Here is a 27,065-nt window from a genome sequence, read left to right as displayed (position 1 = left end):
TAATTTTTGTATATATAGTTTTTAATTGGAGATGGAGTTTCAACACATTTGCCAGGCTGGTCTCAAACTCCTGACTGGAGGTGATCTGGTCAGGTGATCCACCTCAGCTTCCCAAAGTGTTGGGATTACAGGTGTGAGCCACTGCACCCAGCCAACAAAAGGATTTTAAATGGAAAAAAAAAAACCACATAATAAAAAGTAAAGTACCATGATGAATGTTTTAACCAAATATTGTGAGGGCAGCAATACAGGATGCAGGAGATACTGAATGCAGTGGGGGGGTTAACGAGAACTATTGGCCTCCTATTGTGTTCTATATTTTTTGTGCCAAGTGGCCCCCCAAAAGGAAAAAGTGGGTACGTTCTCCATTCTAGACTTTCACTCATCAGATAACTCAGTATATTGATTCTTGGATTACAAAATAGTAGTAGTACTTTGAAAGATGTATTATTAGCAAAATAATTGTTTTTTCTTTTTTTGAGAGAAAGCTTTGCTCTTGTCCGCTCACTGCAACCTTCATCTCCTGGGTTCAAGAGTGGAATCTCATTTTAATAGCAAAACAGAATACATATTCTGGAGAAAGTTCCAAAAATATAAACAATATGGCTGGGCATGGTGGCTCATTTCTGTAATCCTAGCACTTTGGGAGGTTAAGACAGGTGGATCACTTGAGCTCAGGAGTTCGAGAATAGCCTGGGCAACATGGTAAAACCCAGTTTCTACAAAAAATACAATAAAAATTTGCCAGGTTTTGGTGGCTTGCACCTGTAGTCCCAACTACTCAGGAGGATAACCTGAGCCAGGGAGGTCGAGGCTGCACAGTGCTGAGCTAAGATTATGCCACTGCACTCCAGCCTGGGTGACAAAGCAAGACCCTGTCTCAAAAAAAAGAAAAAAAATATATATATATATATACACAATCTTGACAAAGACAAACTTTAAAAAACTTCAAGCCCACATAGCCAAGTCAATTCTAAGCAAAAAGAACAAAGCTGGAGGCATCACACTACCTGACTTCAAACTATACTATAAGTCTACAGTAATCAAAACACCATGGTACTGGTACCAAAACAGAGACATAGACCAATGGAACAGAACAGAGACCTCAGAGGCAATGCCACACATCTACAACCATCTGATCTTTGACAAACCTCACAAAAACAAGCAATGAGAAAAGGATTCCCTGTTTAATAAATGGTGTTAGGAAAACTGGCTAGCCATGTGCAGAAAGCAGAAACTGGACCCTTTCCTGACACCTTAAACTAAAATTAACTCCAGATGGATTAAAGACTTAAACATAAGACTTAACACCATAAAAACCCTAGAAGAAAACCTAGGCAAAACCATTCAGGACATAGGCATAGGCATGGACTTCATGACTAAAACACCAAAAGCATTGGCAATAAAAGCCTAAATAGACAAATGGGATCTAATTAAACTCCAGAGCTTCTGCACAGCAAAAGAAACAAGTATTAGAGTAAACTGGCAACCTACAGAATAAGAAAAAATTTTTGCAATCTACCCATCTGACAGAGGACTTATATCCAAAATCTACAAAGAACTAAAACAGATTTACAAGAAAAAAACAAACCCATTCAAAAGTGGGCAAAGGATATGAACAGATACTTTACGAAAGAAGACATATATGAGGCCAAGAAACATATGAAGAAATGCTTATCATCACTGGTCATCAGAGAAATGCAAATCAAAATCACATTGAGATACCATCTCATGCCAGTTAGAATGGCAATCATTAAAATATCTGGAGACAACAGATGCTGGAGAGGATGTGGGGAAATAGGAACACTTTTACACTGTTGGTGGGAGTGTAAGTTAGTTCAACCATTGTGGAATACAGTGTGGCGATTCCTCAAGGACCTAGAAATAGAAATTCCATTTGACCCAGCAATACCATTACTGGGTATATATCCAAAGGATTATAAATTATTCTATTATAAGGACACATGTACAAGTATGTTCATTGCAGCACTGTTTACAATAACAAAGACTTGGAACCAACCCAAATGCCCGTCGATGATAGACTGGACAGGGAAAATGTGGCACATATGCACCATGGAATACTATGCAGCCATAAAAAACAATGAGTTCGTGTCCTTTGTAGGGACATGGATGAACCTGGAAACCATCATTCTCAGCAAACTGACACAAGAACAGAAAATCAAATACTGCATGTTCTCATTCATAGGCGGGTGTTGAACAATGAGAACACATGGACACAGGGAGGGGAGCATCACACACTGGAGTCTGTTGGGGGGGACTAGAGGAGGGACAGTGGGGGCTAGGGAGTTGGGGAGAGATAACATGGGGAGAAATGCCAGATTTGGTGATGGGGATGGAGGCAGCAAACCACATTGCCATGTATGTACCTATGCAACAATCCTGCATGTTCTTCACATGTACCCCAGAACCTAAAACGCAATTTTTTATATATATACTTTGAAGAATATAAAAGTGGCCTTGAGGTAGGTTGTACAATTACCCCCAGTGCTGCACTGGCCTCCTGGCCTCCTCACTGTCTCGAACTGGGCCATGCATTTTGCTTTGGGAAATGATGTTTAGTGACGTATGCCACCGCTGAGCAGAACATGTAAAAGCCATCACAAGGTTCTGCCATTGCTTTCTGCCTTGAGGACGGCAGTGACTCAGATAGCATTTTCCTTCAGCCTGGGTCTTGGAATGAAGGAGACACGTGGAGCTGCAGCTGCTCGGGCCAACTTGTCATGCGAGCAAGAAATAGACCCTTGGTGTTTTTGCACCACTAGGAAACTGGCGTCATTTTGTTACCACAGCATAGTTTGGCAAAAGCTGACTGATGGAGGACTTGAATAAGTGAGGAGAAGATACCAATTTGGAGAAGTCTTAAATATATAAAGATATCAATGTTCCTCACCTGAATCCTCACATTTGATGCAATTGCTATCAAAAGCTCAAAATCAGTTATAGAAGATGACAAGGTGATTCTAGAGTTCATTTGGAATTGTCAATGTGAACAGCTAAGAGCATTTTAAAACTGAAGAATAATGTGGCAGCCCCTGCTGCTCAAATACTAAAACCTAGTTTAAAATGCTACAATAATCTACATAGCATAATATTAAAGAGAAAAATATAAAATAAATCAATAAAAAAGAACAAAGTCCAGAAACACATCTACGAATGTGTGGGAATTTTATATATGATAAAATAATATTTTATTGTGGTAAAATATATATAACATAAAATATTCCCTTTTAACCATTTTTATGCCTATAGTTCAGTGGCACCAATTACCTTCACAATGTTGTATAACCATCACCACTATCTATTTCCAGAACTTTTCATCACCCCAAACAGAAACTATACCCATTAAACAAGAAGCTCCTATTCCTCCCTTCCTGATAACCTTGGTTCCACTTTTCTGTCTCTGTGAATTTTCCTTAAAATAGCATTTAAATAATGAACTGCTTAAAATATGGTGACGAAGCAATTGCATATTCACATAGGGAAAATCAAGTTATATTCCTTTCTCATACGTGTACAAAAATTAATTCAAATTGGGGTACTTTTATCTTAGTAAAACCACAAAATATTTTCATAATTTTGTGGTAGAAGCCTCCAAAATAAAAATGAGAAACCTAGCAGCCATAAAGAAAATATTGATAAATATGACAATTTAAAGCTGCAGTACCAAAAATGTCATTATAAAGAAGTAACAATCAAGCAGAAAAATTCGGTAATACAGTTAACAGATACAGAATCAACACCTAATACATATCAAGATTCCTAACAAATACATGGGAAAAAGACAACTTAATTAGGAGAAATTGGGAAAGGATATGAGTAGAGAATTTACAGAAAATGGATAAGTAAATATATGAAAAAAGGGCATACCTTACTAAAAATCTGGAAAATACAAACTAAAATAACAAGATATTCCTAATTCAACACATGGTCCAAAAGTGACCACTGATCATACCCTTGTTTGATTGAGAGTATGATGACGCAGCATTCTCATACATTTTGAGGGGAGAGTATTATTAGAATCACTTTCTTTGGGAATGACAATTAAACAGCAATTAAGTTTGAAATGCACTTGTCAGCCTATTCAATCATTTCACCTCAAGATATCAATCATAGATTATCATAGAATTATTTGTTCTTGGGCCCCAAAATAATGAGGAAGGTCGATAGGTGTACAAAGTTGTAAACAACCTAAATAAATACCCTTCAATAAGAAAATAGTTAAATACAACTTGGGCAACATAGTGATACCTCATCTCTACAAAAATAAAAATAAATAATAAAAATAAAAATAATTAGCTGGGCATGGTGGTATGTGCCTCTAGTCCTAGCTACTCAGGAGTCTGAGGTGGGAAGACTGCTTGAACCCAAGATTTTGAGACTGCAGGGAGCAATGATCACACCACTGCACTCTAGCCTGGGTGAAACAGAAAAACCTGTCTCTAAAACAAAATAAGCAGCCTGGTCAACATAGTGTAACCCTGTCTCTACTAAAAATGTAAAAATTAGCCAGGCATGGTGGTGGGTGCCTGTAATTCCAGCTATTTGGGAGGCTGAGGCAGGAGAATCCCTTGAACCTGGGAAGCAGAGGTTGCAATGAGCCTCTTCACTCCAGCCTGGGTGACAGAGCGAGACTCTGTCTCAAAAAAATAAAAAAATAAATTAAGTAAGAACAACAACAGAAAAAGATTAAATAAATAAAAAAATTAAAGATTAAATAAATAAAACATAAAGATAAAATAGTTAAATAATGGTAGCTCTACATTTTGAAATACAATATAGTTAAAAAAAAGAATGTGGCAGCTCTTGTTGAACTAATATGGAGAGATTATGCTATATAGTCACAAAACAAAAAAATAATCAAGTCCTTGAAAAATGTATGCACATATATGTTTATGTAAAAAAAAAGTCTGGGTGTATATTTGGGTTTGCATGTTTTTATAACTCACAGAAAATTATCTAAAAGAACAAACTGATGAGAAGAATGCAGGTGGAGAAGAATGTTAAGGGGAATGTTCGATTCTTATTCTATATAATTCTATACTGTTTTAATTGTATAAGAAGTGTCTACTCTTTTTATAATTTTAAAAATAAAAGAAGTAAAATATAGAGAGACAGGAAAGAAACCTTACCTGTTCTGGGCTCATGTATCGCAGAGTTCCTGTATTCCTTGTTCGCTTTTCATCGTTTTTCAAGGATGTTACAAGTCCAAAGTCTCCAATCTTTATTTGTTTTGTATCTACTAAGAATATATTACTTGGCTATGAAAAAAAAATTGAACTTACATGTACTGACTTCACATACTATTACCACATGTCTTAATCATACACAGCAATGGCCATTTTATATTACTTATAAGAGCTTTACCGTTACACAGGGAGCCAAAATCAGGGAATTTAATATCACTGGTCTTTAAAATGCCAGCTGAAAGAAGTGAGGATTTCTTAGCTCACAGAAAAGGTGGCTTGGGGCACAGCTATCCCTCTGGAAAGCAGTAACATGCCAAGTGGATCCACTCTGCACGGTCCAAGGGAACAGATCCAGGACTACAGGGTGGAAATGACCAAAAGATTTGCTTTAAAATATCCTAATATCCTAATAGTGTTGTCCAAAGAATGGGAGTTAGTTCTCCATCCCAAGATAGGGCTGAACAACCAGTTGAGGAAATGTTGTAAATAAGAGTCCATTATCTGATAGGGACCTCCTTAAGATCCCTTCCAACCTTGAGATTCTCTAAATGGATCCTTCCCAACAATAATGCTGATTAGCCTGTGCAGAATTTCTCCTGGGGGTCTTTTTTTTTTTTTTTGCGACGGAGTTTCGCTCTTGTTGCCCAGGCTGGAGTGCAATGGCGCGTTCTCGGCTCACCCACCGCAACCTCTGCCTCCCAGGTTCAAGCGATTCTCTTGCCTCAGCCTTCCAAGTAGCTGGGATTACAGGCATGCACCACCATGCCTGGCTAATTCTTTTGTATTTTTAGTAGAGACAGGATTTCTCTCCATGTTGGTTAGGCTGGTCTCGAATTCCCGACCTCAGGTGATCCACCCACCTCGGCCTCCCAAAGTGCTGGGATTACAGGCGTGAGCCATCATGCCTGGCCTCTTGGGGGTCTTTTTTATGTCAATTTCTCCAAGCCTCTGACAACTTCTTAAACATATCCCTTCCACCTTGAAAGGATACCAAGTTAATTGGAAGATGATAACTAGCTCTGAAATATTTTTTATCCATGCAATTCTTTAAGCAGATTTTTTTTTTTTAAAAAAAAGGAAGAACTGAATAGAAGTGGTCATTCTGACTCCATAGCTTTATAGGAGGTGTTTTGTTTGTTTGTTTTGTTTTGTGAGACGGAGTCTTGCTCTGTCGCCCAGGCTGGAGTGCAGTGGTGTGATCTTGGCTCACCAGAACCTCTGCTTCCTGGGTTCAAGCAATTCTCCTGCCTCAGCCTCCTAAGGAGCTGGGGGATTACAGGTGTGTGCCACGACACCTGGCTAATCTTTTTGTATTTTTAATAGAGACGGGTTTTTGCCATGTTGGTCAGGCTGGTCTCAAACTCCTGACCTCAAGTGATCTGCTTGCCTTGGCCTCCCAAAGTGCTGGGATTACAAGCATGAGCCACCATGCCCAGCCCATAGGAGGTATTGACTAATATTCTGTTTGTTTGTTTTTGAGATGGGGTATCATTTTGTTGTCTAGGATGGATTGTAGTGGTGTGATCATGGCTCACTGAAGCCTTGACCTTTTCAGCTCAAGTGATCCTCCCACCAAAGCCTCCCAAGTAGCTGGGACCACAGGCCACCAAGCTGAAGCCATAGTGACCAACATTCTAAAGACCATAAAAACAGAAACGTAGTTGATGAGAAAACTAGTATTTTGCCATTTTTGAAAAGGCTGGACTTTTAGTACAATCTTAGGCTATATACAAACAGACTGTGGGATAACACACTTATGAGAGGGCCTACCTAGTAAAGAACCTGAGAGGGAAGAGACTATTGGCCCAGGAAAGGCTGAAGGAGGAGCTTCCAAGAAGCCAGCCTGAGATGACGGCCATGCAGAAATTAGCAGTTGGATTAGAATTCATTTTTTTTTTCTTTTATGGATTGGAGGTTTCAGAGAATCACAAGGAATCAGGTGTTCAGAGGAATGTATTGAGTAGAGGTGAGGAACTAGGATGTTGAAAAGTAAAAAAAGGAGAGAAGGAGAGGAAGAAAGAGGAAGAAAAAGAGGGAGAGAGAACAGGAATATTGCTTCATTCTAAAAATGGGTATTAATAAAAATGGGTAGAATTCAATTAACAGATTGGAGCCTAACACTAATAATACAGACGGAAGACTGAAGACAGACGTGGGGTGGATGTGGAGAGAAAAGATTCCTATGCTATGCTCAAGTTACAGGTAGGAATATGTTGGGATTGCAAGTGAAACTGCTGGTCCCATATAAGGCTATCTCGCCTGACTCTAAGAAACTGTAAATATCCAAGCTGGATGAGACTCTGTAGTAAAAATATCAGATCACTTTTTATAGTTTGTTAAAAGGAAAAAGTGGGCCAGGCATGGTAATCCCAGCTCTTTGGGAGGCTGAAGTGGGCAGACTGAGCCCAGGAGTTCAAGACCAACCTTGCCAACATGGTCTCTACCAAAAATACAAAAAATTAGCTGGGCATGGTGGCAGGTGCCTGTAGTCCCAGCTACTCAGGAGGCTGAGGCAGGAGAATTGCTTGAACTCAAGAGACAGAGGTTGCAGTGAGTCGAGATTGCTCCACTGCACTCCAGCCTGGGCGACAGAGTGAGACTGTGTCTCATGAAAAAAAAAAAAAAAAGAAAAGAAAAGAAAGAAAGAAAGAAAGAAAAGAAAGAAAAGAAAGAAAGAAAGAAAGAAAGAAAGAAAGAAAGAAAGAAAGAAAGAAAGAAAGAAAGAAGGAAAGGAAGAAAGAAAGAAAATAAAAGAATAAGAGGCTGGACACAGAAGCTCATGCCTGTAATCCCAAACTTTGGAAGGCCAAGGTTGGAAGATCACTTGAGCTCAGGTGTTTGAGACCAGCCTGGGCAACATGGTGAAGTACTGTCTCTACAAAATATCAAAAATTGGCCTGGCTTGGTGGCCTGTGCCTACAGTCCCAGTTACTTTGGGGGCTGAGGTGGGAGGATCACTTGAGCCCAGGAGGTTGAGGCTGCAGTGAGCTGAGATCATGCCACTGCATTCCAGCCTGGACAGTAGAGTGAGAACTTGTCTCAAAAAAAAAAAAAAAAAAAAGAAATAAAAACAATAATGCCACATTTTGTCTAATCAGCTATAGTATGACTAGATAAAATATAGGGTCGTAGAGCATAAAAAAGGCGTGAAACTTCACATAGGAGGCACAGGAACAGGGCTGATGCTCAGGCCAAGGACAGCCAAAGAGCCGGGGCTTTAGGAGACTGAACATTTTAGAGAGAAGCAGCCTCGGACAAACGCCCTCACTCCAGAAACCCCTATGTCCCCTCCCAGCACCTTTGGTCTAGTTTCTAAGATTCCAACAGAAAGTGGTAAACATTTGGAGACTTTTATAAGAGGGACTGGATTGGGTAAAGACCATTCTCTGGCAAAACCACCTACACCTGCTATTTTGCAAAGCATAACCCCAAAAGTGTACACCTTCACTGAATCTTTTCTTAGAAGAGAGAAATCAACAGCTGTAGTAGTGAGAGCTAGAAAAGTGACAGAAGATGAAAGAAGTCTCACTATCAAAGCTTGAGGCCAAGTGGAGTGGAACACACCTGGAATGCCAGCACTGTGGGAGGCTGAGGTAGGAGGATTGTTTTGAGTCTAGGAGTTTGAGACCAGCCTCGGCAACATGGTTAGACCCTGTCTCTACAAAAAACCAAAAAATTACCCAGGTGTGCTGGTGTACACCTGTGGTCCTAGCTATTCAGGAGGCTAAGGTCGGGGGACTGCTTGAGCCCAGGAGATCAAGGCCGTAATGAACCATGATCATACCACTGCACTCTAGCCTGGGCAAAAGAGCAAGATCTTGTCTCAAAAAATTTGTTTTAATTTAAAAATAATTAAGTCTGACCCTTGAGCAACCGTAGCCAGAGCAAAAATTCTCTGCAAATAGATGCAAGGAAAGACCAGTCTATGACACAGAGTACACAGTGCGGGGTACAATTGGTAAATAAGTGGATAGGCACCAGTCAGAATTTTGCTAATTCATTCTGAAGATTAGGAACTTGATGCCTACACTTCTGCATTTATTTGCAAATCATTATATATAGAAATAATTGTGCTTATTTTGTTATTTACCTATATGTGTGATTTATCCCAAAGTGAAAGTATAACCACTCTACAATTATCCTTTTGAAATAGTCTTGACGATATTGCAACTTCAAATAACACCTTCAGATATTGTAGAAGAGACATATTGGAACCAGGCAGACTCAAAACACCAACACATCAGGCAGCCAGCCTCTGAGCAGACCACAGAAGCAATACCTTTTAAGTGCTACTCATTCATATCTGAGCCAATAAACAACTGTATATATGGGCACTTATTTCTCTCAAGGAATTTTTTGTTTCCTTCCTTATTCCTGGCTGTTTTAGAGGAGTGGGGTAAACAGATAGCCACCTAAATGAGGTACTTCTGCCTAGAATAGAAAAAGGCAGTTCCAGACTGACCAGAAAAGGCTCCAGAAAGAAATTACAACCAAAGGGGACAGGTAGAAGAATGTCCCATGAGAGTGAACATGAGCAAAGGCCCAGGGACAGGATTTAGGATGGCCAGCTTGTGACAGGTGTAGGTAAGTCACAGGGAATATGGAATGGAGAAAAGGCTGTGAAGGGCTATTCGGTCTCTCACCTTCTGTCATTTTGATGAGAAGTAAAAGCAGGGAATCTACTTGTCCAGACCATGAAAGCCAGAGGAAAACAAAAATACTAATGGATGATACACTTTCCCAGTTTAGGATTACTGCAATTTTCCAGTCATGGGGTTGAAATGCCTAATCAAGACAATAGATTCCTGACCCAAGAGCTGTGACAGCCTTCAAGAGTAATGACTGAGAGATTAGGGAACCATATTCCTAAAGCCACAGTCAACAGAGTCCCTTCTGCCTCTCAAATAAGCCTGAGTCACTTAGAGGAGGCAGGAGAAGCAGGGACAGAGCAGCCAGGTGGCTGTGCCAGTCACAGTAATTATTTGCATGGAAATGTTCAGTATTTGACAGCTATTAGTGCTTACATCTGGGTATGACTATCACCCACATAGAATGAGAAGTGAATGAGACTTTTAACAGGGCTCATTGTCACAATAACTTCACTAGGTAGCCCAGGAGATCTTCTGAGTAGCTGTATGGAACCACATCTGGGGCTAGTTCTAGACCCATTCTAACATTAGAGGATCAGAAATATCATTTTCTCATAACTATCAATCAACCACCATTCTAAAACTAAAGACACACACACACACACACACACATATGTACATATATATATATATTTTGAGGTGAGTCTCAAGGCTGAACTCAAGTTGAGTCTCAAATCTCAACTCTTTTGCCCATGCTGAAGTGCAGTGGTGTAATCTCCACTCACTGCAACCTCCACCTCCCAGGTTCAAACAATTCTCCTGCCTCAGACTCCCAAGTAGTTGGGATTACAGGCACACACCATCATACCTGGATAATTTTTGTATTTTTAGTAGAGACAGGATTTCACCCTGTTGGCCAGGCTGGTTTTGTAATCATGACCTCAGGTGATCCACCCGCCTCAGCCTCCCAAAGTGCTAAGATTACAGGTGTGAGCCATTGTGTCCAGTTAAGAAGATATATTTTTAAATTAGTAAATTATATGTATCAACTAATAAAGTACTTCTGCTTACCTTAAGATCTCTATGAATTAAATTTTTTGAATGTATATAATCTACCCCTGTTGTTATTTGTTCAAAGAATTCCAAAGACAAAACTTTGTCTAGTTTCTTGCCTCTTCTGTCTTCAATCCATTGCTCCAGTGTCCCTTTATCACAGAATTCCATTTGGATGAAAAGGCACTTAGTCGTTGATCTGGGTATAAAATTCACAGTATGTTAAAAGTAACAATAAATATAAATTTATTAAAAAAATCATATCTTTTTAAAAGCTTACACCTTATCTTCTTAAGAACTCCAAAACAAAACAAAAAAAGAACTCCAAAACATGTCTCAAAATAGAAATCTAAATATAATAAATTTGAATCAAAATATAATAAACCATTTTTTATTTCAATCATAAGTTCCCAGATGTCCAGAGCTTTATTTGTTTAGCTAATTTATAAAATATGAGCTGGGCCGGGCATGGTGGCTCATGCCTATAATCCTAGCACTTTGGGAGGCAGAGACAGGAGGATTGCTTGAGCTCAGGAGTTTGAGACCAGCTTGGGCAGCATGGTGAAACCCCGTCTCTCCTAAAAATACAAAAATTAGCTGGGTGTGGTGGCGCAGCACCTGTAGTCACAGCTACTCAGGAGGATGAGGCACAAGAATCACCTGAACTCAGAAGGTAGAGGTTGCAGTGAGCTAAGATCGTGCCACTGTGCTCCAGCATGAGTGACAGAGTGAGACTCTGTCTCAAAAAAGAGAAGAAAAAAAATGAGCCACCCATTCTTTATTGCTGAAGATCTGCAATCATCTTTGCTAATAGATAGAAATAGGAACATGAATATAATAGAGTTGCAGGAAACTAAATTTCATTATTATATAAAGTAATTTGAAACCTTTTAGTTCATCATCCAACTACTGAGCATGAAAGGTACCTAGAGATAAGAAAATGAGTTAGACACTATCCTTGCCATCATGGGGATAATAGTCTAATAGGAGAGAGTAAGGGAAAAGCAAACCTGAAACAATAGGAAAGGTACTCTAGGAGAAGTGCCAACAAATTACTACGAGATATAAATCTCGTAGATTGATTTACTTTTTTTCTGAATTAAGTTAGCCTCAATATTAATTTATATTCTTGGTATAAGTCAGCTTGAAAACAGGAAAAGGTAGCCAAGAATTTGCTGAAACCTTAAGTTCTGTATGTCCTGAAACTGATGATAAAGTTCTCAGTTACATGAGGTAGAGACGGAGGTGGGGGCAGGAGAAAATGAATGAACAGGACCCCATTGGCCTCAGGATTTTAGTGAGAGGACTATCCCCAAAATAGGTGGGTTGACTTTCAAAGACAGATGCCAGCTCTTTAGGATTTCCAGTTGTTTGGCAGTGGCTTACCTGACATAAAACATAAGGGTGCCCCCATCTCAGCTTGTGGTCTTAAAATTATTTTCACTGCCCACCACCCCAGCCTAAGTGGTATAGTTACATTTCAAAGAAACCCTTGAACTGCACCACACCAATCACAGCCTAAGAGAGGGATAGAAAAGTGTTGGTAGTTGAGGAGGGAGCCCCCAGATGCAGCATCTATATGTTAAAACTCTCTCCACAAGACGACATTTACAGCCTGTACTGAAACCAGCATATACACAAGGCCCTCCATTACACAGTGGTGTCAGGAAAGCTGAACCTGAGATTTCTGAAGACAGCTAAGGATATAACAAAGGGTTGTGAGAGCAAGTCTGCAGCAAGGAGAGGAACAAGGAGGAGATTTTCATTTTCTCCTTACCTTCGGAATGGAGAGATAAGTGTCTCTCAGAGGGAATTGTGATTATTAACTGCAGTAATTAATGGCCTTATCCAGTGGCCCACACAGAGTAAATAACAGTTTCCTTCCATCTTCTTATGATTATGAGAATTTCTTTTTAGTTACCTTGAATTATTTTTGCTGTTCTCAGGATCATAATCACCGCTCTCAGGATCATAATCACTGCTCTCAGGATCATAATCAAATCCATCCCAACAGCCGTTGTAGTGAACAATATTTACATGATCAAGTTCTGCCAATGCTTTTACTTCACGCTCTGCCTTGCTAGTTAAAAGGCACAAGGAACATGGAAGTGTCAGTGTACATCCCTAGTAACAACCACAAAACACCTCCTATAATCGGAGACAACTATCGACATTCCCTTATTAAACAATTGCCGTTCTCACACAATTTTAGAATGGAAGCCAGGAGATTCAAAAGGAAAAAGTGAACATACTGAAAAAAACCATAGGTGCTCTCACTCCCACTCTTTTATTTTATCTCAACATAAAATAAAAGGCAGCAACTTCAAGAATGCCAAACATTAGACAATTTAAAAATCATCTGTAGCAGTCTTGAAATGCCAGTGGTGGGGCCGAGTACGTTGGCTCATGCCTGTAATCCCAGCACTTTGGGAGACCAAGGCAGGCAGATCATAAGGTCAAGAGTTCAAGACCAGCCTGGCCAACATGGTGAAACCTCGTCTCTACTAAGAATACAAAAATATAGCCGGGCGTGCATGGTGATGTGTGCCTGTAATCCCAGCTACTCGGAAGGCTGAGGCAGAATTGTTTGAACCTGTGAGGTGGAGGTTGCAGCGAGCCGAGATCACACCACTGCACTCCAGCCTAGGTGACAGAGCAAGATTCCATCTTGGAAAAAAAAAAAAAAAGAACCAGTGATGCAGTTTTAATTCATTTATTTTATTGAGACAGGGTCTCACTTTGTCACCCAAGATGAGTGCAGTGGCACGATCTTGGCTCATTGCAGCCTCAACCTCCCAGGCTCAGGCAGTCTTCCCACATCAGCCTCCTGAGTAGCTGGGACCACAGGAACACACCACCACACCCGTCTACTTTTAAAATATTTTCTGTAGAGATGGGATTTTGCCATGTTGCCCATGCTGGTCTCAAACTCCTGGGCTCCAGTGACCGACCTGCCTCAGCCTTCTAAAGTGTTGGAACTGTAAGCATGAGCCACTGGACCCAGCTGATGCAATTTTTCATAGCTAAATCATACATTATGTTTCACTTAGACTTTGTTAAAATCTTTAGATTTCACAAGCAAACCACATTTGGCGGCAAGGCTAGGTAACCCAGGCAGTGTAAAGTACCTAATTCAGGATTTTCAATGTGTGGCAAAAATACCCAAAAGGACAATTTATGCAGAGAAGGTGAGATGGTGGGAGGCATTATAGGGATGTATTGCCAAGACCTAAGACAATTCCATGCTAAATGCAGTAAATAATTTGGAGGTCTCAAAGATGAGGAAGGATAAACAAACATTTTATAATTTTATTTTTTAATGCAAAAAGTTCTAAACTATATGACAAAAAATTTGCAAAAACAAAGAAAAAATTACTCATATGTTGACAATCCTAAAACAATGTTATTATTTTAGCTTCCTTCCTACAATCTATTATTTTTCCTTCCTCCCTCCCTCCCTTCCTCCCTCCCTCCCTCCTTCCCTCTCTTCCTTCTTTCCTTCCTTCCTTTTCTTCCTTTCCTTCTTTTTTTTTGAGACAGGGTCTCGCTCTGTCACCCAGGCTGGAGTGCAGTCACAATCTTGGCTCACTGCAACCTCTGCCCCTAGGGCTCAAGTTATCCTCCCACCTTAGCCTTCCGAGTAGCTAGGACCACAGGCACACACCACCACACCCAGCTAGTTTTTGTAATTTTTGTAGAGACAGGGTTTTTGCCATGTTGCCCAGGTTGGTCTCGCACTTCTGATCTCAAGTGATCTGACAGCCTCAGCCTCCCAAAGTGCTGGGATTACAGGCATGAGCCACCGTGTCCGGCCAGTCATTTTTAATGGCTGCAAAATAGCCATTGATCAGCATACAGAACAAAACATGTTTACTCATTTCTTCACTGCTGGATATTTTGTTTGTTTTAATTTTTCACTGTTAATGAACGACACTGTGATTTATATCATCTTGGATATAAATCCATAATTTAAATAATATATATTTTTGGGAGATAGGGTCTCACTGTCACCCAGGGGGTAGTGCAATGGTGTGATCATGGCTCACTATAGCCTCCACCTACCAGACTCAGGTGATCCTCCCACCTCAGCTTCTCGGGTAGCTGAGACTATAAGCATGGCCACCACACCCACCTAACTTTTCTATTTTTTCTAGAGATAGAGTTTTTCCATGTTGCCCCAGGCTGGTCTCAAACTCCTGAGCTCAAGTGATCCACCCACTTTGGCCTCCCTAAATTATATTCTTAAAACAGGTTCCCAAACAGGAAATCCTTGGGCCAAAGTGTATAAAAGATTTTATGGCTCCAGATTAATATTTCCAAAGATATTTTAAAACATGTTGCATCAATGTATAAAGTACTAGAAATGACCAAGACACTGGGCCATCATCAACATTATTATACTTTTTTTTTTTTTGAGATGGAGTCTCTGTCATCCAGCCTGGAGTGCAATTGCACGATCTCGGCTCACTGCAACCTCTACCTCCCAGGTTCAAGTGATTCTCCTGCCTCAGCCTCCCAAGCAGCTGGGATTACAGGCACCCACCACCACACCTGGCTATTTTCTGTATTTTTGTAGAGATGGGGTGGTTGGCCAGGGTGGTCTCAAACTCCTGACCTCAAGTAATCTGCCTGCCTTGGCCTCCCAAAGTGCTGGGATTACAGGCATGAGCCACCGCGCCCGGCCCTCATTTATTCATTTTATTTTATTTTTGACACTGGGTCTCACTATGCGGCCTAGGCTGGTCTCAAACATCTGGCCTTAAGCAATTACCCTGCTTCAGCCTCCCAAGTAACTGGGATATTATTACCATTTGTTACAATTTCTATCTAATGGAAGGAATAACAGCACAGCAGAACTTCATTCCTGTTAAATAAAACAATGAAGAGAGTAGGAATGACCCTATTTCAAATGCAAAGCACTGTGCATGAGAGAAGTAGGTTTGTTTAACCGGGATGAAGAACACCCAGCACTCCACACCTATGTTTCCTTTGCACATCTCATTTTCCTTAAACCAGATCCCTTTCCCATCTCCTTTGCTAGTCTTTGAGGGATCAGTCTGGCCAAGCTACACATAGTAACAATTGCCAGAGTGCAACAAGCAAGATTGGTGAACTGGTGGCCATGTGATTTAAGACTGCCTTTCTGTGGAGGTTTTCCTTCCTGTTCTGCTATCCAGCAGGAGTGGGAGGGTAGATAATACACAAAACAAATGTTGGAAGCAGTGGGTTACAGTGGGAACACATTGAATTGGCATTCCAGGGGATAAGTTCTAAATCCCCACCTTATTACAGAGGAGAACATGTCCAAAGATAATCTTGAAATCTTGATCTGTTCTTTATCATCCCATACATGCTTCCACTCCTTAAATTAAGAGGTAGAGCCTATTTGCTCTCCCTCTGAATCTAAGCTGGCTTCAGTGACTTGTTTAACCAATATAACTTGGTGGTAGTGACGTTCTGGAACTCCTCAGACTAGGTCAAAAGAAGCCTTGCCCCTCACTCCTGGTCCCTTGGATGACTTGTTCTGGGGACAATCCTTCTTGACACCCAGTCACTAAGTTGTAAGAAGCCCAATCCCCATAAAGAGGCCATGTGGAGGTGTTCCGGTTGACAGTCCCAGCTGAACTTCCAGCACAGAGCCAGTGCCAACTGCTAGCCAGCTTGGATATCCAGCCTAATCAAGGTTGCAGATCACTACTGACTGCAAATGCCTGGGAGACCCCAAGTGAGAATTGTTTAGCTGAGCATAATCAACCCACAGAACCACTAGAGATAGCAATAAATCGCTGTTTTTAAGCCACAGCATTTTGGAGCAGTGCCTTATGCAATAACAGACAACCAGAGAACAAATACCATCCAGCTTTTACCTTAGACAAAAATCACTTCGTATCTCTGGATCTTAGTCTCCTTATCTGTAAAATAAGGGGGTAAAACTAGAACATCTCAAAGATCACCTTTTTTGTGAGTAATGACAGGTTCCATTTGGTGCCACAGTTTAAAAAATATGGAGTGTTTCATGAATATGTGTGCCACCTTAAACCAAATGACTCTACAGCTTCAGTTCTGAAGGCAACATCAAAAGGATGACCAATTCTACATCCATTTTTACTGAAATAACCACAGTAAAGTGAGATCATCTTAGAGTAAGCCAAACTCCTCTTGGTAGAATGAAGTATTTAATAAGGACCAGAAAAAAAACAAAAACAAATGATATCCTAATAAAGAAGAGAGAAGCATTAAAAGGTATAGTGCAGATTGAGCATATCTATCCATTCAAAAAAGTGTAAACATTTACTACTTACTCGCTATTATATTTAACACGTTTAATAACGTAAGTCTTTTCATCAATTCTGTGTTTTGCTTTGAAAACTTGGCCAAATCCACCTGAGCCAATTAATTTTATTTCTTTAAAATCCTGGGCAAGCCTTAAAGAAAAAAAAAAACAGTTATTTTGACATTCCGTGCTCATCCCTTCCCCACTTCCCCACTCCTTTCCCTTTAATGTTACTTGTGAAATAGACAGTATAACAAACATGATTCTCTCCTTCTGAATAAGAAAGATCCACTTGGCAGAAGCTCTTGATTCACAGAGGCTCACTCCTCCCAGGGCAAGTCCAACATAACAGATCACCCCTGGCAGTCACAGTCAACTGCTGGCTTTTCAACAGCCATGATAAGGCCAGGCGCAGTGGCTCACGCCTATAATCCCAGCACTTTGGGAAGCCAAGGCAGGTGAATCCCCTGAGGTTAAGAGTTCAAGACCAACCTGGCCAACATGGTTGGTTTCCAGTATTTTATTTTATTATTTTATTTTATTTTTTTATTGAGACAGAGTCTTGCCCCTGTCACCCAGGCTGGAGTTCAATGGTGCAGTCTCGGCTCACTACAACCTCCACCTCCCAGGTTCAAGCAATTCTCCTGCCTCAGCCTCCCAACTAGCTGGGACTACAGGCATGTGCCATCATGCCCAGCTAACTTTTGTATTTTTAGTAGAGATGAGGTTTCACCATGTTAATCAGGCTGGTCTAGAACTCCTGACCTCAGGTGATCTACCCGCCGTGGCCTCCCAAAGTGCTGGGATTACAGGTGTGAGCCACTGCACCTGGCCTGGATGCCAATATTTTAATCCCCACCCATCGTCCCCACAATACTCCTATTCTCCCAATTAAAAAACCAGATGGCCCCTATAGACTGGTTCAGGATTTGCGACAAATCAACTCCACTATTGTTCCTGTTTGTCCTGTTGTCTCAAACCCCTATATCCTCCTGTCGCAAACTCCTCCCAACACTAGCTATTTCTCTGCATTAGACCTCAAAGATGCCTTTCATACTATCCCTCTACATCCCTCCTCTCAACACCTTTTTGCTTTCACTTGGACTGATGCTGATACAGGCTGCTCCCAACAACTCGCCTGGATTGTCTTCCCCCGGGGTTTAGGGACAGGCCTTACTATTTCAGTCAGGCACTTCAACTGGACCTCTCCCAACTCCCTCTACAACACGGCGTTTTGCTTCAACATGTGGACGATTTACTATTTGCAGCCCCTCTCTAGAAGATTGTATTCAACACACCACCAGGCTTTTAAATTTTTTGGCTGAATGTGGGTACTTGGGATCCAGAAGGAAGACCCAATTAACCTCTCCAAATGTTTCATACCTAGGATCAATCCTAACTCCAAATACTTGAGAAATTCCACTGACATGAAAGCAAGGCATTCAACAAATCCCATTTCCTAACACAAAAAGGGACTTTCTTTCTCTTTGGATTAGTGGGATATTTCCCATTACAGATGGCAAATTTTGCCACTATCGCTAAACCTCTTTATGATCACACAAAAGGAAATCTTGACCAACCACTCACTCCCACCCCAGACCTTTATCAAGGTTTCTCTCACCTAAAACGTTCCTTATTACAGGCCCCCCTTAGGCCCTCCAAACCCACTAAGATCTTTACATCTACATTTACACAGTTCTCATAATCAGGCCCTTGGACCATTAGCTCAACCTACAGGAGATTCCCTCCAACCAGTGGCATATTTTTCAAAAGAACTTGACCCCATTTACAAAAGCTGGCCCCTTTCCTTAAAAAATTTGTCCACAGCCTCTTTAATTATCCCTGAGGCACAGACTCACATTCTATGAACTTCTTCAGGTATTTTCTTCTCACAGTCTATAAGATATGCTCAGCCATAAGGCACTCACTTCCATCTCCTTCCCTAGCATGCAAGTCCTACATTCAAACCTCCTTCAACCCTCTCTCTCTTCATAGATGCTGCCCCAATCCTGCTACTCTTTTATCTTCAACACTGATTTTGGACCACGACCAACACTCATGCTCTGATCCAACTGAAAGTTCTCTCACCATGTTTCACCACCTTACTTCTATTCACATAAAGGGAGCCCTAGATTAGTTTATAGTGCATCAAAAAACCCTTTCCTCCAAGCACTGAGGGATATCATGAGGATACCTACTCTCTTCCACCTAGAAGAATTATAAAGCCTACCCCCTTGCCTTTGGGCACATCCTCCCAACAAGCAGAATTAGTTGCCCTAATTAGAGCATCAACCCTAGCAAAAAACACACAAGTTAATATATACACTAATTCTAAATATGCCTATAATATCAACCATTCCACTGCCCAAATTTGGAGCAAGTGAGACTATCTCACAGCTAAGGGAACTCCTATCATTAATGGAAAACGAATCCATCATTTACTAAAGGCAGCTCTTCTTCCAGAAAAAGTTGCAGCTTTCTATTGCAAAGGATACCAATCAGATAAAAGACACATTTCTTTAGGGAATCGTGAGCCTGACTATTGGGCAAAACATGCCTCCAACCAATCATCCAATTCTCCAATATCTATTTCCCCTCACACAACATATCACCTCCTTTTATCCTGAACACCAAATACAACAACATGGTGAAACCCTGTCTCTACTAAAAATAAAAATAAAAAAATTAGCCAGCATGGTGGTGTGTGCCTGTAATCCCATCTACTTGGGAGACTGAGACAGGAGAATCGCTTGAACCTGGGAGGTGAAGGTTGCAGTGAGTCAGGATCATGCCATTGCACTCCAGCCTGGGCGACAAAGTGAGACTCCATCTCAGAAAAAAAAAAACAAAACTAATAGCAGGGTCACAATTCAAACTCCCATACGGGTTCATACAAAACAAATCAGTCCTGCCTGACCCTGAAAAAACAACTCTTTTATGGGACATCCACAACCTCTTCCATGCTAGCCATTCCCTTCTACAACATTTCTTAAGTTCCCACACATGCATAACCCGAGATATAATGAAACAGTTGAAAGCCACTTCCCATCAATGCTCTATTTGCCAGAAAGCTTCACCCCCACTCCAACACTAGACCCCCTTCTTTTCCAACCCATCCAGCCAGGGGACATCTTCCAGGACAAGACTGGTAAATTGATTTTACCCATATCCCCCAAGTAAAAAAGTTTTGATTTCTTTTGGTTCTGGTTGACACCTTTTCAGGATGGGTCAAGGCTTTTCCCACAACCAACAAATGAGCTTCTACTATCACCTCCAAATTTATGACAGAAATCATCCCCAGGTTCAGGTGCCTCTTTCTTTTCAATCTGATAATGGTTCTGAATTCATTTCTCAAATTACTCAAACACTTGCACAAGCCCTACGAATCACCTGGAAGCTATAAATCCCCTATTGACCTCAATCTTCAGGAAAGATTGAAAAAATGAATAGCATGTTAACAAACACCCTCACCAGGTACTCACTCCAGACACATAAAGACTGGGTTTCACTTTTACCTTTAGCCCTTCTGAAAATTCGGGGACTCCCACATAAACCGCTAATGCTCAGCCCCTTTGAACTCCTGTGTGGGACATGTCTCCTTTGGTTCCACCTCAGGGTCAAGGCCCACTTCTAACAACCCCTCTCATTTCCCCTCTTCTGCCTGCCATCTGCCATTTCATTTGGGAATATGCTGACAATTACCTGCCACAACCTGTCGCCGACCTCTCTAATCCCTTCCTACAGCCAGGAGACTGGGTTCTGGTGAAAGATCCCAGCCATCCCTCCAATTCCACCCTCACACCGAAATGGAAGGGGCCTTACCAGATCATCCTTCCTACACCCACGGCAGCAAAGCTCCAGGGACTCCCCAGCTGGTTTCATTATACTTCTCTCAAGAAAACAGACTTCCCTTCACTGCGCACTCAGACAACCAAATCTAAACCCCCTTCAGCCTTCATCTCCATAGGACCCACTTCCCTTCATCTCACCCAAATGCCAGAGGAAAAGGAAGAGAAATTCACCTAAGCAGCTATGTCTCTTTGTCTCCCAGACTTTCATTGCTTCCTAACTAACCTTGTTACAGACCTTCAGTGGTACCCCTATGAAACTCCCATCATACATCCTGATCAGTTCCTATTATTCCTTAAGATTTATGGCTTCAAAAACTTTCCAGGACTTTACTTCTACCCAAATAACTTTTTTCTCCTTTTGCTTGTTCCTTTCAATATAAATTCCCTAATGACATCAGCCTCACCAATACAACCACTCCTCACTGCTCTCAAACTAGAACGTTCTAGAAACCTTACGCAACCCCTCTTGCTGCCAGCTCTCTTGCTTTGCTCCAGAATGCTGGATGTGTTTATTGCTGTCTTCCTCAGCTTACACAGCCCTTCCTCTACTCTGTCATGACCTTTTAACAGGAAACATATCCCCAATCTATAAACTCCAAAAACGAGCTTTCTTTTATGAAAGAGCTGACACTCCGGTCAGAGATTATCCCACTTCCCTGGCCAACCAGGCCAACAAATTATTTCAAACCTATTACAATTCCCTACAATGCCTTAAGCCCCAAGGCCCACCCATTGAAGGGCCCATAACTAAACACACTCCCCTTTTACAACAAGCTTCACTTTGCTTTTCAGACTCTGAGGGAAATTTCCCTGTAAGGTCCTTAACACCTGACTAATATAACAGCACTATCGTTGTTAAACACTCATCTGACCATCAAACTAACCAAGTTGACTACCAAGTATCACATGAAGTGAATGGACCATTTCTGCAACCTACTCCTTTTACAGCCTCTCCCTCAACCAATGCCTCCGGCCTTATTTGTGCTGTCCCTAGTGCCCACCTTTATCCATGGCTCAATAACAGTGGTGCAATATCTGATCACATTAAATGTGTAAAAAAGTAACTCCGCCTATATCTCTACTACAGCGGGTGATTCCCTGTCCTCCTCCTCGTCCACCTGGAGTAATCACAGGAAAGAAGAAACATCCCTTCTTTAATTCACTTGTTTTCTTTCCGTATCCTCACCTGTATTTACGACAAAGGCTTATTTTTTGCGTGTGGTACCAACGACATATCTTTGTCTCCCCACCAACTGGACCAGAACCTATACCCTAGTTTATCTTTCTTCCTCCATGGGACTAGTTTCTCCTAGCCAACCATGCCCGTCCCATCCATCCAGTATGTTAGGAAGAGGAGGGCCATCCATGTCATTCCTTTAATGGCTGCCTTGGCTATAACTTCCAGACTTGGACTGGGAGCAGGCAGATTGGCCACCTCCTTAACATACCTTAACATACCGTAAAGCTCTTTCCACAGAGCTACAGGGTTCTTTAGAAGATATAGCCTGAAGCCTTACAAGAGTCCAAGACAAACTAGACTCCTTGGCTGCAGTAGTCCTCCAAAATAGATGGGGACTAGATCTTAGAATGTCTGAAAAAGAGGACCTCTGCCTCTCACTGGGTGAGGAATGTTGCTTCTATCTCAACCAATCTGGCCTAGTAAGAGACAATGCTGAAAAACTTAAAGAAAGAACTAAAAAGCTAAAGGGATAGCTGCAGGGTCCAGCCCCGCAGGGTCTCGTGGGTGTTCTTTTGTGTGTGGAGATGACAGATTGCAGGAGGAAAGACACAAGGACACAGAGATAAGAGAAGAATTCAGGTGGACTTGGGGGACCACTGCTACCAAGGCACAAGGTCCAGCAATGGCCCTGAATGCCTGGACACGCTGATATTTATCAGATACACGGTAGGGGGACAGGGCCAGGAGAGTGACTCATTTGACATGATTGGTAGGGGTGAAGCAAATCACATACTTTCAATACGGGGGGCCACATGGGTACAGTACGGAGGGCCATGTGGGTACAGTACAGGGAACCCCTCCCTCTCATGTAGCCACTGCAAGGAGGGGAGGCAAATACATCAGTATTTTTCTATGCACTTAGATCAAAGTCTTTTAGAATTCCTCTAGTCTTACTTGTCACAACTTCTAAGAATTTATAAGGGAGCATTGGGTGGGAAAGTGGAACATGAAAGTGGACAAGGATGGTGACCATCGGAGCACAGAACCACGGAGAGGTGTTCAAGCCCCTGGATATCCGTGGGCCGGCCTGATTAGCATCAGACCTTCCTCAAGAGCCGGACAGAGCAGAGTGTTCTCTCAACTCCCCAGTGAAAGGGAAACTCCCCCTCATGGCCTGTGTCCCCAGGCACTGGCGTTACTGCAAGGCCTGCCTGCTAAGTAAGCGGCACCTCCCCAGGCACTGGCGCTACTGCAAGGCATTTTCTCTTGCCTCTGATCACTTCTCAAAATGTCCCTTCAGTTCCGAATTATATTTCACCTGATTATTTCTCTATTATAAGGCTAAAAATGTTCCTACACTATAATACTAAAGCAAAGGTTAATAATAGAGAATAATAATGTAATAAGATTGATTTATATAATTAATTATGTGATTGTATCTCAGTCTATTTGGTGTCATTGCTATAACTAAGTAATCGTTTATTATGCTGGGACAGATTGTGCCTTCAGTCTCTTGCCATGGCACCTGGGCAACCTTCTTCCCACAATTAGCAAAACATCCAAATAGATTCTTGGTTTGGGAACAAAATCATCACGTGGGTCATCCCATTCCTGGGCCCTCTCCTAATGATATGCCTAGGACTAATGTTCTTAACCTGCCTAATTAACCTGATTCAAAGATTTTTAACCAACAGGATCATGGCCATTTCACAGAAAACTATCCAAAAGCATCTACAGAAGGCATTACTCCTACAGTCGATCTGAGACCAAAGAACTCTCCACCTCCCCTGCTCTGCAGGAAGTAGCCAGGAAAAAACATGCTGCCCCTCATCATTTTATAACTATAGGATCTGGATTGACCTAACAGGAGCACTGCCATCTTGGACTAGCACCACCATTTTAAGTTCCCCTTGATTAAAAATTGCCTAAATTCAGCTCAAACAACAGCCTAAAGGCAAATGTCAGCATGACCATAAACCACAAATGACTCCTCTAATCAGAAACATTCCAATTTTGAGATAAACCCCCTCTGGCTAGAGACACACAAATCTGAAATAACCTCCCCTCCAACCAGAAACATGCCAGCCCAGGATAACCTCCCCTCCAACCAGAGACATTCTACTCCCACCATAAAACTCTCCTCCACCCAGAAACATTCCGAATCTGCGATAAGCTCTCACTCCCTAACCCTTAAATACCCTTAGTTTGTAAGAGATAATGCTCCTGACTGAAATCGGCCAGAAGCCCCTCTCAGGTTTATTCTCCAAAATAAACCTGTCTTTGTCTGTTGAGCCACTTTCATAGTTCCTTCTTTCTTCAGCTCTTAAAATCTTACCTGATATCCACAGTATACTTCATTCCTTTCATGTCAGGAGGGTCAAATGTAGGTGCCAAATGTCTAAAAATTAAGAGTTGAATATAAAACTCAAATAAAATTGAAATCAAATAGAACTTGTTTAGTGTTAATGTTAACCTTTTTCTTTTCTTTCTTTCTTGTTTTTTTTTCTTCTAAGGCAAGGTCTTACTCCATCTCTCAGCCTAGAGTGCAGTGATATGATCATAGCTCACAACTTTGAAATCCTGGGCTCAGAGGAGATCCTCCCACCTCAGCCTGCCAGGTAGCTGGGACTACAGGCATGTGCCACCATACTTAGCTCATTCTTTTTATTTTTCGTAGAGAAGGGGTCTTTCTATATTATCCAGTCTGGTCTTAAACTCCTGAACCAAAGCCATCCTCCCACCTTGGCCTCCCAAAGTGCTGAGGAATACAGATGCAAGTCACTGTACCCAGCCAACTTTTTTTTAAAATAAAACTACATACTTACAGTTTTCCTCTGGTCTCTAATACTGTTTCATCCCTCTCCTGGCTCCTTTTTCCACCTTAAAGCATTCATTGTTGATGTGTCACTAACCTCTCCTTTTCCTCCTCCAGACTCAAAACGTCAGGAAGCAAATCTCCTTACACTCTCATCCTAGCTGTTATTCCTCACTGATGGTAAGCCACCTGCAATTGGAAATTTAAGTACCACCTAAAACTAAACATATCCAAAATGCTGTCTTCTCTGTAAGCCCTCAACTCCTCAACTTCCTTAACACCATTAGTGCCATGGTTCTTGACTGCACCCTGTTCAAAGTGAAGCAATCTTCAAATCCTTTCTCCTTTACCTCTTCTTCATGCTTTGACTCAGCTATGGGAATCTGTTTCCTCAGGTCATGTCCACTCTCCTCTCCATCCAAGCATCTACATCAAGAATCATCATTCTTCAACACATTTATCTACTGCTCAGAATATACTAGTGGCTCATAAGGGCTCCTACTGCCTTCTTACCCTCATTTCTGACTATTTACATATTTGCCTTTCTCTTCAGTTAACTGACATAGCATTTGACCTTTTTTTTTTTTTTTTTTTGAGACAGAGTTTTGCTCTTGTTACCCAGGCTGGAATGCAATGGCGCGATCTCGGCTCACTGCCACCTCCGCCTCCTGGGTTCAGGCAATTCTCCTGCCTCAGCCTCCCGAGTAGCTGGGATTACAGGCACGCGCCACCATGCCCAGCTAATTTTTTGTATTATTAGTAGAGATGGGGTTTCACCATGTTGACCAGGATGGTCTCGATCTCTTGACCTCATGATCCACCCGCCTCAGCCTCCCAAAGTGCTGGGATTACAGGCTTGAGCCACTGCGCCTGGCCCGCATTTGATCTTTTTTAATCCAAGTTTTTATGTTATTTTAAACTTATTTGTCTGCAAAATAATACACTTCTCTTGAAAACACTTCTACAGTGAAAACAGCCCAATTTCTTGCCAGCCTCATATAAATGATGCCCTTAACCTAATTACTCTAGCAACACCCCCATAGGGCTTTATGTCTATGGTGTAGTATGCACATACATTCAAATATTTCTTGACACAACTAAAATTATTTGTTTATAGATTTCAAGCTGTCTGCTTCTGAAACTCCACTCAAATAAGGGTATACATTACTCTACAAGTATTAAAAACAATAAGTAAGTCTGAAATAAAACTTCACTTCAAAATATGTTCAATGCATAATGATACTCACCTTTTTACCTTCCTCTGATTATTTCTGAGACCATTCTATAACAAAAGAAAGTGAGAAATAGTTTCAGATAACTAAATCGATCATCTTCCTTTCTCCTGTATTTCTAGATGGCTCTGTGACTAATTCCTTAGTCCATCCATGTCTATATTCTCTTCAACCTCTGTACAAACACTTAGCATTGTAAGACTTAATTTTTTGCCAATCTAACGAGTTTAAAATAGTATCTACTTGTCTTGATTTACATTTTCCTGATTCCTAGTAAAGTATCTTTTAATATTTGTTGCCCATTGGGTATCTCTTCTCTGAACTATCTGTTTATAAGCTTTGTATATTTTTCTACTGAGTTGCTTGCCTTTTTCTTACTGATTTGTAGTTCTTTATAACAGAATCCTCTCGTAACACTAATCATCAAAAGCATAGATTTTGCTCTAACTTCAGCATTGCCTCATTATGTGCACAAAAAAATTATCTGATTTTTTTTTTTTTTTTTGAGATGGAGTCTCACTATGTTGCCTAGGCTGGTCCTGAACTCCTGGGCTAAAGCAATCCTCCCACCTTGGCCTCACAAGTGGCTGCAGACTACAGGCATGTACCACTGCACCAGGCTAAAAAATTATCTGATTTCGAGTTTACTTTTAATGTTGTTTAATTCTAATTTTTAAAAACAAACAAAACTATATTAGTAAATCTTTAAATATTATCCCATTGGTGGGAGAAAAAAGCAAGATCATAGGAATATATTAAAATATAAGGGTGAGTGAGGAAAAACAGGCAACATGTGAATGAATGAGGAATGGAACTTAATTTTAAAGAGTCAAAGGGCTGCTGAATATTATCATTTAATAAGAG

General features: G+C 41.2%; 1 protein-coding gene across 2 annotated transcripts in view; it reads right to left on the bottom strand.

Moving 5' to 3' along the window:
* The window catches only part of EIF2AK2 (eukaryotic translation initiation factor 2 alpha kinase 2), a 48,510-nt gene that overhangs the window by 5,527 nt on the left and 15,918 nt on the right, over positions 1–27,065 (bottom strand). For both annotated transcript variants that reach the window (XM_054245044.2, XM_054245045.2), the window contains 6 exons: positions 26,217–26,251; positions 24,490–24,552; positions 17,152–17,274; positions 12,771–12,929; positions 10,868–11,048; positions 5,151–5,279 (listed from right to left, as the gene is read on the bottom strand). In XM_054245044.2, coding sequence (XP_054101019.1) covers positions 5,151–5,279; positions 10,868–11,048; positions 12,771–12,929; positions 17,152–17,274; positions 24,490–24,552; positions 26,217–26,251 — 690 coding nt within the window. The remainder of the gene's footprint in view (positions 1–5,150; positions 5,280–10,867; positions 11,049–12,770; positions 12,930–17,151; positions 17,275–24,489; positions 24,553–26,216; positions 26,252–27,065) is intronic.

Source organism: Callithrix jacchus, chromosome 14 (assembly GCF_049354715.1).
Source record: "Callithrix jacchus isolate 240 chromosome 14, calJac240_pri, whole genome shotgun sequence".
Lineage (NCBI taxonomy): Eukaryota > Metazoa > Chordata > Mammalia > Primates > Cebidae > Callithrix > Callithrix jacchus.
The sequence above is the reverse complement of the archived record's forward strand: the minus strand, read 5'-3'. Positions and strand labels throughout refer to the sequence as shown.